This window comes from Poromitra crassiceps, assembly GCF_964638095.1.
Source record: "Poromitra crassiceps genome assembly, chromosome: 3".
Taxonomy (NCBI): Eukaryota; Metazoa; Chordata; class Actinopteri; order Beryciformes; family Melamphaidae; genus Poromitra; species Poromitra crassiceps.
This window is the reverse complement of record NC_139625.1, coordinates 95,875,422-95,890,319: the sequence shown is the minus strand read 5'-3', so window position 1 is coordinate 95,890,319 and position 14,898 is coordinate 95,875,422. Positions and strand designations below refer to the sequence as shown.

The 14,898-nt window shown below is 42.7% G+C and overlaps 1 protein-coding gene across 1 annotated transcript; it reads left to right on the top strand.

The window, feature by feature from the left end:
- Window positions 1–95: 95 nt before the first annotated feature.
- Window positions 96–14,715, top strand: nipal3 (NIPA like domain containing 3; the record flags this gene model as incomplete). The annotated part of the gene is made up of 9 exons (XM_083633556.1): window positions 96–286; window positions 789–857; window positions 1,179–1,350; window positions 3,527–3,586; window positions 3,733–3,878; window positions 6,833–6,929; window positions 9,057–9,192; window positions 13,216–13,304; window positions 14,648–14,715. The coding sequence occupies exons 1-9, from the start codon at window positions 245–247 to the stop codon at window positions 14,713–14,715; spliced, it is 879 nt and encodes a 292-aa protein (XP_083489682.1). The 5' UTR covers window positions 96–244.
- Between the last annotated feature and the right edge of the window lie 183 nt (window positions 14,716–14,898).

The window sequence follows — 14,898 nt, the reverse complement described above, 5'->3', positions numbered from 1 at the left end:
TTGCTTCTTATCAATGTACGTTCTTTGCCTGAAGCAGGTGGAATCAAATCCGGAAGTACGATGCTGCTCATCATCAGCCAGCCAGCCAGCCAGCCCAAAGATGGCGGTTCACCTTACAAGCTGTGACAGATAGAGACGAACATCAACAAACGAGAGGCTAATGGATAACATGAGAAATCTGTCAATTAAATGTATTTCTGCTATTGGAAACTAAACTAGCGAGTTGCCTCTGAAGGCCAGCAGCATGGCGGTGGATTACAGCAGAGCCGACGGCAACTCCTACACGGTGAGAGAGAGAGAGAGAGAGAGAGAGAGACCTATCCTGACACTTTGTGATCGCTCATCGATACATCTGTCCCAGTTTCAGTGTCACATACTAGCTAAAACCTGTCATAATGTCTTTTCCCGTCATGTGGAGTGATGCCTTACAAAACAGGAGCTATAATCTTGTCAGTCATACATTTTTAAAGAAGGCATCATATCCCAGCAAAACTGTAAATTCCGATAGTAATGATGCAGCTGACAAAAAGTACGATATGATCACTAAAGTCATTATTGAGTAACGTCACAGACTTGTATAGGGTATAAGGAACATTGTAGGAATATCATAATTTTTCGTTATAATTTGGGTTATAATCAAGCTTAGCCAGTATGGATGAGATTATTTAAGACAATAACAATTAATTGAATGTGCCTCTCTCTCTCTCTCTCTCTCTCTCTCTCTCTCTCTCTCTCTCTCTCTCTCTCTCTCTCTCTCTCTCTCTCTCTCTCTCCCTCCCTCTCTGCAGGACAATCTCATTGGGACTTTGCTTGCTATTTTTGGAAATGTGCTGGTCAGCATCTCTTTAAGTGTTCAGGTATGTCGCTGGATCCTGCTCAGCGGACAGAAACGCCCGCTGTTTCTGCCTCTGTTATGACAACAAATGGCCCTGATGGCTTGAGGGATTTGTTAGATGAGTGTTGTGAAAAGTCTTCATGACAGTGTCAATAACCAGGGCCCCTCCTCCTCCTCCTCCTCATTTCCACTGTCACTTTAACTGCTAAACCACCTCGTGTTTGTTTAAAGCTCATGTGTTTTGTTTTCTGCAAGCGATTCTTTTAGCTATTCCTTTGAGCTTTTCTATTTGCCTGCTGCTTGTTGTCACCAGTGTGTTCTTCTTCTCTTCTTTGGTCTACAGAAATACAGCCATGTGACGCTAGCAGGAAGCAAGGACCCGCGTGCCTTCTACCGGACTAAAACCTGGTGGTGCGGTTTGGTCCTCGCCACTCTAGGAGAGGCAGCCAACTTCCTCTCGTACGCCTTCGCCCCCCTGGCTCTCGTGGCCCCGCTTAACGCCGTGTCCATCTTAAGTGAGTGTTTGTGCTTTTTCATTCGTTCCCTAATATGTTGTCAGTGATGCATATTCAATAGAATCATTCATATATTGCGTGTAAACACTGAAATACCTTTGGGAATATAGTGATACAGTGCACTCCTCTTATTGTGAGCACCTTGGGACGGGGTCAAATTGATCACTATACAGATCCTTTCCAAAACATTTGAATATCATGGAAATACATGGATGATGACCGTGGGCTTCAGCGGATTGTCAAGCAAAGACGATTCAAAGATTTGGCGGAGATTCAGGGGGAGTGGACTGAGGCTGAAGTCAGTCATAACTGAGAAGTAACTGCTGATTTTCTTCACGCTATTCTAATTTCTTGAAATACTGTTTTGGGGTTTTTCTGGAGCTGTAGGCCAAAATTATGAAAAATGAAACAAATAAAGGCTAGAAATTGTGTGTAATAATGAATCTATAATCTATGAAAGTTTCACTTTTTGAAAGGAATTATGGAAAAAAACTAACTTTTCCATGATATTCACATTTTTTGCAAAGGATCTGTATATGCGGATGATCATTATAAGTTTTTTTTCTTTTTCTTTATTTCTCATGGATATTACCATATAATTGACATTTGTATATGTATTACATGAATACAGTAAATAAATCAAGTAACTAACAAAGTAAAGGAATGTTATTGACTTTAAAATCCATACAGTAAGTTAGGCCTCCAGATGTTTCAAAGACAGCGTTCTCACGTAGACAGAGAGATGCTGTGATCTCTCCATATTCACCAGTTTCCTGGTGAGACCGTGGGCGCTTCCATGACACCCTCCCTCCCTGTTTCCAGCTGCCGGTTGCCTGTTTCCGCCCAGGACCGTTCATAGCGAAAGAGACTGAAAATAATCATAATAATTGTTGTGACTTTGTACCTACCTATGTCTTGTAATGGAGCCCCCCAGCACAATAATTTCACACGTGCATAATTGTACAACGGAGTGACAATATCTTGAATCTTGAAAGCGAGAGACCGCTAAAGCTACGTTCAATGACCAAATAATAAGAGTTCCGGTTTGGACGTTTTAGCCTTCAAAACAAAAGCGGCCGCTATCAACCACATACTATTTTTAGCCATTTCGGCTAAAATAAGCCCGTACAGTACCAGTGAATTGACATCGACCTCATTTTTGTTAAATATCGCCGCTATGCAACCACACAACGTTACTATTTTTAGCCATTTCGGATCAAATAAGCCACACATTCCCACTCTTTGACAGCGGCGCGCACGTCCTTGCTAGTGAAAAAATGTAAACAGGAAGTTGACAACCGGCAACCGCTAAGGTGAATAGAGACAGACATGCACCGAGTATCATTGCTGTATCTCATTGGCTCATTTTCTTTGCAGTTTGTAAGTAAAACAATTATAAAATTACTGTAGTTTTAAATCCCCCCCATTGTTCTCAAGATTCAAGATTCAAGATTCAAGATTCAAGATTTTTATTGTCACTCCATGGTACAAGTACCACGTGTGAAATTCTTGTGCAGTGGACTCCGTTTACGACATAGTACAAATAGGCAACAAGCAATGAGTAATAGGCAATAAGAAATAGGCATCAATAAGCAATAAGGCAATAAGAAATAGGCATCAATAAGCAATAAGACAAGTCGGTGGCTTATACGACAGTGGCATATTCATTGCACATAGGTGCACATGTCATGTGCATACTTAGACGTGTTCAGACATTCCAAATTCGACGTTTTATACATACATGTGCAAATAGCATGTACCTTATTAAACATACACTTAAATTTACAATTAAACGTTAGGCACCTTATTAAACATACACTTAAATTTACCATTTACCAAATTTACAATTAAACGTTAGGCATCCGTAATAGTAGCAGCTGCAGTACGGTACGGTACGACTACTGCATTATTTTGTGCATATTAAGGAGTCTCGTGGCCTGCGGGAAGAAACTGTTCCTCAGGTGGGACAAGGCCCAACATGATCAGTGTAAGCAGAGTATTGATCACTATACGGGAATGATTTAAACAGCGTGTGTGTAGGAATGATTCGGGACCAAGCTTTTTGATCAATATTTAGCGGTTGATCACTATCAGCTGATTCCACTGTAGTTGACTCAAGCATGAGTGATTTAGTGATTCGATTTATTATTGACATCTTGTGTTTTCCTCTTTTCAGCAAGCTCAATTCTGGGTCTTATTTTTCTGCGTGAGAAATCGAAGCCAAAAGAGTTTGCAAGTAAGTTTCAATGTATACTATATTGTATTATACACAATATATTTGTGACTAGAATTTTGCTTGCGGACAATGTGGATCGGGCAGTGTTATAGTTAATATCACTTTTCTTACTGCGCGAACTGAATGGACACTGTGTGCTATTTCAGAGCGCTATGCGCTGTCCTTCCTGGGCTGTGTCCTGACCATAGGGGGAACCTACCTCTTCGTAACATTCGGACCAAACTCTCATGAGAAACTCAACGCAGTGAACATTGTGAAACACATTGTAGGATGGCCTGTCCTCTTGTATCTGGTAAGATATTTTTTTATATATTTATATTATAAACTCCTGAGGAAACCAGTGAGGCCGAAACGAGAATACGGGAAAAAGACGTCTGTGCCGTATTGTAACAGGCCAGGCTCAGTGGACTGAGGCACAAATGAGGGGAGACCACATGTTTTAAAGGCAGAACAAAAAGTAGCTATTATATTATTATTATATATATAAATATATATATATATTATATATTATATATATTATAAACATCAAAGTTCACTCAGCATGAGCCCACTACAGCACTACAGCAATACACTAATGAGGGTTTGCCAAATTCCAATCATGGAAGTTTGAAACCCTCATTAGTGTTTTGCTTGCACCTGTGTTTACCCTGCCTTTTCGACACAAAATGGCCGCGTGAGAAGGGTCCATACAGGGAGCATCCAGGTGCCCCAGATCAGCTGATCAAGGCAGCCCCAGCCTCTGCCCAGCCAGGACCTGCAGACTGAAAGCAACTCATCAGTACAGTGTAAAGAGCCCACAGCACATAGTGAGAGGGCTGCCACACTGTATAGACCAGGGGCACTCAATTAAAATTCAAAGAGGTCCAGTTCGAGAAAATATTCTTAAGCAAAGGTCCAGAACATTGTAAAGTAGCTTGCGTTATGATTCAGTGCCATTGAACTCAATGACTGAAGTAGCCTAATGGTACAATGTCTGTATACAACTGACTGTTAAATCAAGCCAACAAACCTCCGGCTCCACCTTTTCTCTTTAGAGAAGTGAGCTATCTATCTATCTCTATCTATCCATCCATCCATATATCTATCTATCCATCTGCCCCCTCTGTCTGTGTCTGTCTGTCGAGCGTTCCCAATGCAAACTTCTCATGCCGTCGGGCAAGTGAATGTGTGTGCGTGCGCTGGTGTGTGTGTGTGTACGTGTGTTTGCTCATGTGTGGCGCTTCCATAGACAGGTCAGGATCGATGGTCAGGATCGGATCGCACTTCAACCGAGACATACTGGTTTTGATCTGCCCGTAAGAACAATGAATGGACATGTAAGAGTCATTTGTTTTGACCACGCCATGTGGAATTACTTCTATGTCTCGCATCCCCTCTGTCCGTGTGTCACTCTCACAGCAGCACTAGGAAACGACAGGGAGAAACGATTCACTTATTTGATTGGCCGAGTAGCATCACGTGCGATGATTTACAGCGCATTCATTGGTCTGTGAGCTTCCTGGCAGATGAACCAGTATTACCGTAAAGACTAGAAAAGCATGTGCCGGTTAAAATAGAAACGCTCCGTGAAAATGTAAGTTATCAATGATTTGTAGGTTATAGGGCTCGGTCCGGATAGGATGGCGTCTCGGTCCGGATGCGGACCGGAGTCCGGACTTTGAGGATCGCCGGTATAGACGCTGGAATCTCCCACTAGGAATATGACGATGTCCGGCACTGCAACTTTGGCAATGTAGTTGTTGGATCCTAGACCCATCCTGACAGTGAGCACGGCTCAGGAAACCTGTCTGTTGCTGGCAAAGCTTTAAGATAATGTGGAGAAGGCATCCGGATCTTCCATAATTCTATGACAGCTGAACCGCTAGCTGTCACTTTCTGCAAGCAGTTCGGCTCCGCCCACAAAATACGTAATGGCTGTTTACAAACATAAAAGGGGTCTATTGAATGGTTCAGCCACCAGGGGCTGTGAGCAGAGTGGATGAGCACAGCGAAGTTTCACTGCCTAACCACCAGGCTGCACACTTTCTCTCTGTTGTTCCCTTTCCTCAAACCTGCTGCTGTTCATTCTCACCCCACACTATATTGTTTCCTATTTCAGTAGGATATCTGTGCCAAGGCTTTTCTATAGGACGAATCGGCGTGACGTCACTTGCCACCCAGAAATGCGTAACCCCGCTGCAGTTAATAGTATGAGTTGTGCCAAACAAACGTTAATATCTCAAAAAGTATACATCACATCGCTTATATTTTGACATTCTGAGTGAGAGCAGAATTAGCTCAAGAGTTTGATGTATAATATATGCACGTCGTGTTAAAGTTGTGTGGAGTGTCGTAGTTTTTAAATTGTAAACACGGTCAGCCGGCTAGAGTCAGACGCTCAAACTCAGGCTCCATAGGGGTCCATTGCCGTTGCCACCCAGTGACGCGGTTTGTTTACCAAAATGCTGCTCGGCTGATCCCTCGTATAGTCCAGTAAGCATTCTTTTTTTTTTTTGCCTCAGGAAGCATATAGAAAATAATTAAACAATATGATATTGCTATGATATTTTAGTCAACAAAAACACAATAATGTGCATGAATTAAGGTTGTAAAAATCTCTGTTTTAAACCTCTGGGCTTACCCGGGACTATCAGGTTCAGAATGAAAATGGTGTCGGCCAGTCGTATTGCATGTGAAGAACATTCATTATCGGGCGTCCGGGTAGTGCAGCGGCAGATCCCCTGCCTACCAACATGAGGGTCGCAGGTTCGCGCCCCCACGTTATCTTCGGCTTGGTCAGGCCGGCGTCCATGGGTGGGAAGCCGGATCGAGGGTATGTGTCCTGGTCGCTGCACTGCCGCTTCCCCTGTTCGGTCGGGGGGGGGCACCTGTTCGGGGCGGGAAGGGAACTGGTGGGGACAGCGTGATCCTCCCACGTGCTACTGTACGTCCTGCCGGTGAAGCTCCCCGCTGTCGGGTGAAGAAGCGGCTGGCAACTGCACATGTGCCGGAGGAACCATGGTGCTAGTCTACGGCTCTTCCCAGATCGGCAGAGGGCAGCAGGGGGAAATTGGCCAAGTACAACTGGGGAGAAAATCATTATCCAGCTGAAACCCGAATCCCACAGAGCCTCGCTGACCTGTGTAAATGTCTGTCTCTGGCTGTGAGATCATTGTGCTGTTATGAAAGATGGCAAAACGCTGCACTAATACCCCATTTTGTTTATTTGATATGAACGTGTTTATTTTTTCCGATTGTTGTCCACAGCTCCTGGAGATCATCACGTTCAGCCTGCTGTTGTACTTCTATAAACAGCGCAGTGCTAACTACCTCGTTGTTATTCTGCTGCTGGTGGCTCTACTGGGTGAGTCTCCACCATTAAAGCCAATCAATTTCATACCCTAAGCCAGTGATTCCCAAACTGTGGGCCCGCGACCCACTAGTGGGCCGTGGAGGTACTGCAGGTGGGCCGCGAGTGGTCTGCCAACACTCCAATCCAATGCCAACACGGGCAATCAAATGGCTGTAGCAGGGTCATTTTGAAAGCTACAATAGCTCCTGTTATCAGAAGAAACTAGAAGACCTAAGGCATCCATTGCTACCAAGCATACTATGCTAGCTTATTGGGAAGGCGGCTAAATAACGCTCCAAACATAGGTAAAAATGTTGGCGAGGGCAAACTATTTCAAAGGGGTCCCTTGACCTCTCAGCTCAATTGATCTGAATGTACCCATGAGTCTCCCCTTTACAGATGGTAGCATTTTTCAAAGCTTATCATTAATAACTTGTTGATTGATTTCTTCTGTTGTCACATTTTGTCTCAACAAAAGTGTTCTGCATGCAAATACTTCTGATGAGTAGGGGGGGGGGGGTAGAAAATGTTTGCAATCTGCTTCTTTTTGCCTAAATGTTTTGTATGTGGATGGATTATTAATTTCCCTTATGCCCAAGTTCACATGCTCTGTTCTAATAAAAAATATATAACATAAAAACCATGTAGGGAAATTAGGGGTGTCACGGTACATGTATTCGTCCCGTGAATTTACGGTACGACCCTCACGGTACCTCGTTTCACGGTACATGAAACGACACGACGAATACGTCAAATCCAGAAGCACCTAAACGCTGTTTGAATGGCATTGAATTGAATTGAATTAAACGCCACAGAAGAAGACACACCAAAACAACACAAGGGCCATAGAAATCCGCGTTCACAGAATGGGACGTTTTGTGGCGATAAGCTGTTTTGCAAATTCTGTCAACATCAAGCCAACGAGGTAAGCTTGCCAATGTAACGTTACGTAGCCGCGACAAAGTCCTTTATAGTTGCGCGTTGCGGCTAAACGTTACATAACACTGACAAAGCTGTTAACTTGTAAACAAGCAACATACATCGCGTGGGATGAGTGATCCGGTCAAGCAGACATCTGCGGATGCAGACTAACCTCGCGTCACCAGGCTCTTCTCAGATGCAGACAGGCAAGCTGCGGTGAGGAAGAGGCGATGACTCCTTGTCATGTTCCAATAATCCATTAGATGACCGAACGTAATCATATTATGCTAAACAAAACTCACATCCAATAACGTTAAGGCGCTGACAGGGTTCTTTCCCGTACTTACTGGGAAAGTGAAACCCACCCCGTTGTCTGTCAGACAGTGGGGGTATCTTTCAACAGGGTTTAGAAGTTTTTCTTCTTCTGCCGTTTTATTCTTCTTCTGAACATGTAGGTATTTTGACGTTGACTAAAGAAACACTGCCGCCTAGTGGCCGCTTTTAAACGCAAATGCTACATAAAACAAATACAACAGGGGGAGGGGTTGGTGGGAGTATTAGGCTACTCCACACATGCGCTCTGTTTACAAACTTGTGTACAATAAAGATTTAAAGTGGGGGGAAATGCCTTTGCCCTGTCAAACAGCTGGAATACAGACATCTGAGAGGGAGGCGCACCCCACACTTTGAAAATCACTGCTCTAGAGTAAAACCTTTTTGTGTGGATTGCCTAGATCTTATTAAATAGTGGTCATTTATTCATTCCCACATATTAGACACTATTTCTGATGGTAAAAATAGCGTAAAAAGCAGAATTCAGACATATTCAAAGGGAAAAAAACAGAATTTGGGATTTGTTGCTTTTTTTCCCCGTTTTCGTACCGTGCCGTATTCGTACCGAACCGTGACCCCAAAACCGAGGTACGTACCGAACCGTGACTTTTGTGTACCGTGACACCCCTAAGGGAAATACATCATCTTAGTCTCGTGTGTTGATCATAGGTGTGATTAAAGGGTTGGAAGAGATTGAACAATATGGTAATCCCCTCAGTTTGAACGTTCAACAGTGCAAAACTGGCTCTGTAACATAAATGTGGCTGGAACAGTGGGGGGGGGGGGGGGGGCGATGTTGAAGGCTCCCTCCTCATATAGATTTCACGTGCATGTTTTTTTTCTGTGTTTAACTGTCATTTTGTCGCCTGGGCGTTTGGCACACAGGCTCTGTCACTGTCATCACAGTGAAGGCGGTGTCAGGCATGCTGGTCCTCACCATCGAGGGCGCCATGCAGCTCGACTACCCCATCTTCTATGTCATGTTTGTCTGCATGGTGGCTACTGTGGTCTTCCAAGCCAGGTGAGGGACTGTGAATGCCAAAGAGGAAGGTGATGTATGGGCATCATGGCCATTGCAGTTGGCTGTACATGTGTTACTTAGGACCATAGACCAAAATAATATAATACAAAAAATTATATATATATATATATATATATATACTGTATATATACTGTATATATATACTGTATATATATATATATATGTATATATATATACTGTGTGTATATATATATATACTGTATATATACTGTATATATATATATATATTAGGGCTGTCAGCGTTAACGCGTTAATCGCGATGCGATTAAGGGACGACCATAACGCGTTATTTTTTTTTTATCGCGTTAATCCCATGCTGCTATTTTGTCCCTTCGCCGCACCCGTACTTGTAGTCAAGCCGGTTGCAGCTGTTTCCTGTCTCCTGCCTGTGCAGGCATGGAAGAGAAAGACAGCAATACGCTTCTAAATGGCTCGTTTTACTTTAAGAACCTCCCAAATGGCACAGTGGACAAGTCAAGAGTAGTTTGGACCTTGTGTAAAACGGAATTAAAATATCACCGAAGTACATCGAGTTTAAGCATACCGGAGCAGCTAGCAGCCAGCTAGCTGGCGCGAGACTCATCACTCATTCTTCCTTCAGAGTCTCGGATGCACGGGTCCTCTAACCACTGGGAGGTCGGCTCCAATGGCTTCACGCGATATACACGTTATCAATACTCAGTTTCCAATATCGAGCCATTATTCACATGGAAGTGCCAAAGTTTTTAGCTCAGACACAGCCTTCTTCGGCTGTGTCATTTTGGGTTTCGACTGCTCCACAGCGCCGCCGCCGGAAGTCGGTTCTAGATATATTTTGTAGACATTGTTACTAGGGTTTAATCCCGGGAAACGGGATTCCCGGGAAATCCCGACTGGACCGTTTCCCGGAAAATACAACAGCGAGAAACGGGAAATAATGAATTGAAGAAAATAGCTGTACAGCCTATTGTAGCCTAAATAAAATTGCGTAATGACCATTACTGCAGTTAATACGGTAATTCGTCCACACAGCCCACATCAACCTGTTGAGTGAGTCACACACTGAGAGCATCTCTCAACAATGCACCACGCTCATGGATGTATTAAAAGACCACGCTCACCACGCTGATGGATTCCACCACGATGTCTTCTGCTGCCACGCCTGCCAGTAATTTTGCATGGAGATACTTTACAAACAACCAAAACAACGAGGATGCCACATGTCACCTCTGTGAGCGAGTGATAAGATGTGGAGGACGATCAACAAGCGGGTTGCTGCGACATTTGGAGTCGCAGAAACCCCGCAAGTGAAGCATACTTAACACCAAAAGCCTCGGTGGCCGAAATACTGTCAGAAATGGCAGCATATGACGGATTCTTAAAGCCGTGAATTTTGCACAAGCGGCGCAGGCCGTGATTGTTTGCACTAGTTTATTGATTCAATTGCACTTGAACAATGAATGTCACTTGGAAAGTAAATGAAATAGTTTGGCCATTATAGAAAGGCTGCTGAACGCTATCAGAATATGGAATCCATCTCAGCTTAATTGAAACATGCAAAATAACTTGCTTTAACGAATTTCATTTGTTTATTGTCCAATATTACTTCCCAAATTAAGTGCTGTAACGAATTCCGTTTATTTATTGTCAAATAACATTTCCATGAGGCTGTTCTTATCAGCAGACGATCACATGCAATGAACACGGCATTTCATATGACGTTTTTATCTTAAATTATAATGTTTGTCAACATAAATTAATTCTTTTTCTTTAATCCTATAATAAGAATGAGAATAATTAATGATATCAGCAAGTAAGACACTACAGCATCAAATTAGCAACCCATAGATTTATTTAAAAAAAATAAAAAGGGCGATTTCCCGGGATTTTTCTTAATTTCCCGTTTCCCGCTATGCCTCATTTTCGGGAAAAATATTAAACCCTAATTGTTACCTCCTGTCTACATTCCACTTCTATTGAATTGAAAATAAATCTAAAATTCGAGATCACAAAGTACATTTATTTGCATTAATTTGATTCCCAATCACGACACACTGGTAAGAATGATTAATATCTAATTAAAAATGCTTTTATGCAAAATAATGGCATTTTAAACATGCGATACAAAGATGCGATTAATCGTGATTAACTATAGTTAATCGCAAGATTAATCGCGATTAATAAAATGTATCGTTTGACAGCCTTAATTGTTAACCTGATGCTGCCAGATGGACGGTTTAGCTCCACATTACGTTTCACTAAACCAGTCGATCTGGGAATGCAGTAACCCGACCCGCTGACAGAAGCGGGCACTTTTTCCAAGCTACTTGGCAGGTGATTGGATGACCCATCTGTCTATCACCGCTGGTGCGTGTTAACTTCAACCAATCAGATCGCCATGCCTCTGACGTCACGTTTGCGACCGGAGGAAGGTGCCTGTGCCTGATCTCCGTGGTAGTCTATCATTGATTCAGTCCTCACCGTCCTCATCGTCGTAAAGTCGCCTTCGAAGCATGACGTTCGATTATAACGAGCTAGTTGTGTTGCTTAGCCTTCCCAAATGTTGAGGGTCGTTTTTTAGAATTTAATACATAGAATTGGGAACGTTACATTAAATTTCATTCAGACTGCCTGTCTCTTCCGCGGCGGCAGCCATGTTGACGAGTGAAAAGAACTACAAAGACCATGTACCCACTACTTGCCCAGACGAGCCTAAGCCTGCCTAAGGCTGCCGCTGATTCGTCGGGCCGGCATGGTTCGGCCAATCATCCTAACTGCCTGTGCATGACAAGATGGATTACGTCGAGAGAATCTCTTTTGATCTCGCAAGGTTATCCATCTTGCAAGCAAGGCTACCTAATTGTTACCTCCTGTCAACATTACGCTTCTATTGAATTGAAAATAAATCTAAAATTCAAGATCACAAAGTACATTTATTTGCATTCATTTGATTCCCAATCATGACACACTGGTAAGAATTATTAATATCGAATTGCAAATGCAAAATAATGGCATTTCAAACATGCGATACAAAGATGCGATTAATCGCGAATAACTATAGTTAATCGCAAGATTAAAGGTCCTTACACATCGGGAGCGTTTTTTTCGTGCGATTAATTCGCACGTCAATAGTATTTTCCGAACCTATATCAGTTAATGCAACCGTGCATACCAACGGCGAAGTTTCGCTTATTGCGGTGTTTATTTTTTCGAACCACGGTCGATTTTTCAGAAATTCGCTTCCGACGTGTACACATCTGTGGCTGTGATTGACAGGTGGGTCAAAACTCGCATCGCAATTTCGTGCCGTATATTCGCATCGCTCTTGATGTGTAAGGACCTTAATCGCGATTAAGAAAATTAATGGTTTGACAGCCCTAATATATATATGTATATATATATATATAAAAAATGTGGACGTAGCTCCCATTCGTTTGTGGGCTCTCGTTTTGAAGCCTTGAGTGTGGCATTTTTACCCTTGCCATCTTGGCTATTTGGAGCCAGAAGTAATGTAAATTTGGACGAGAAAAGCTGCAACACCGCCTGGCTGCTTTATCATCTATTTTTCATGAAATGGGACCATCATTTACAAAATGAACATCATGCTGTATTGAAGAAGACTTGAAACTATACTTTGAGACGATAAAGCCATTAAGAAATGTTTCCTGAGGTCATAAAGTGAGAAAGATTGGTCATTTCCCCATTGACTTCCACTTCTTTTTGCAGCCAGTGGAGTCGCCCCCTGCTGGCCATTAGAAAGAATACAGATATAAGGCACTTCACTTTTCATGACCCAGCTAGCCCCTTGGTTAGGACAGAGTGTGGGTTGTGAATATAAAGAAATAAGATGTCCATCCACACACACCCAGGGGGTAGCGTTCATATAGGGATTACTGAGACAGTGCCTTCATTCAGTAGAAGTGCTGACTCATCACACTGAACATGATACAGCAACGCTCTTTCAATCAGTGGATTTTCTCAAATGCCAGTTGTCCTTTGTTTCCTTTGTTATCGTCTTCTTAGATTTCTCTCCCAAGCTTGTAAGCTGTATGACTCCTCTTTGATCGCCGGAGTCAACTACATCCTCTCCACCTCCGTCTCTGTTGTCGCTGGTGAGTTGTGATGTCCTGTGTCTCAGTGGTCAGTACTGCTGGTTGAGATGCACCGGATATCTGTCGATACCGCGTGATTTCTAACCCCACATAGGATAAGCAATAACCACGCCCTGTGGCGCCGGGATTGGCCAGGAGCAACACTGGAGGGCACGCAGCCCAGCGATTTCATGAACCAACTGAATAGCTCTTGAGAACAGACAGCGATATTGAGAGCGGACATTGAAATGAATGATGGTCACCTACCTTCCTTAGCATAGTAATAATAATAATAAGCATAATAGTTGTAATCTACACAATGTACACAATCTACAAAAACATGCAATAATATAAACGGTGTTGTGTTCACGTTCATAGCTCATATAATATAATGTATCGTTAATTTCAAGCTCAATTCTTACCCAGAGAAAAGGTACAGCACTGAAAATGTAACAAGCAATAGTTTTTTAAACATCTTTATTTTAAAAGATGAAAAACCCCAGGTGCTTTATCCCAGGCTTCAATGCTCCTGGCCAATCCCAGCGCCACAGGGCGTGGTTATTGCTTATCCTATGTGGGGTTAGAAATCACGCGTCGATACCGATACTGATTCCGATACCGGAGCTCTTGGTAACTCTCCCAAGGAGCTGCAGCCTCCATAGTAGCTGGCTCCTACTGTGACATCAGTTATCATCATGGTAATCAATTATTTCATAGCATTAGGTACCTGGCTCATAAATATTCCACAATATTCAATTAAACAATTAATAAAGGTCATTAGATATTTACAGAACAATTGATCCACTCAAAATTACTAAGATAACATTTCAACAAATAAGCGACAAGTAAACACCCCTGCGACTAAAATATCTCCAAAACTAAGAAGGACATGTTGAGTTAGCTAACCGCTACTGTGTCTACCTCACTTACTAGCACTGTTTCACATTATGTTACAGTGGTTTTATGGTCCAGTGCAGGCTATGATAGCTATGAATGGACTCTGGATCGGAATGTGGATCAGCGACGTCAGTCCGATATCTGATATGTGAATTACGTTATATCGGCACCCGATACCGATTTCCCGATACCGATATCCCATCCCTAACTGCTGGTGTGATGTCCTGTGTCTCAGTGGTCAGTACTGCTGCTTTTCTATTCTGACAGGTCTTTCTTCAGTCTACATTAGCTGTCCAATCAGGGGCTGTTTAGACACGGGAGGACATGTGAATGCAACTGACATAATAGAAAGGCAGGAGTGCTTTGGGCACCAAGGATCAGAATTGAAAACCACTACTTTACTTTGCAAATTCCTTGAGAGTCACAATGCAAAAGACACAAGAGGTTTCTTTGTTTCCGTTTTTCAGGAGCGATATTTTACTTGGAGTTTAACCGTGAAGAAGTTCTTCACATCTGCATGTTCCTGTTGGGGTGAGTGATCCTCCATCTTTCCATCAATCATTTGTCATGCTACTAATAAACACATTACATTACATGAGTCATGCTACTAATAAACACATTACATTACATGAGTCATGCTACTAATAAACACATTACATTACATGAGTCATGCTACTAATAAACACATTACATTACATGAGTCATGCTACTAATAAAC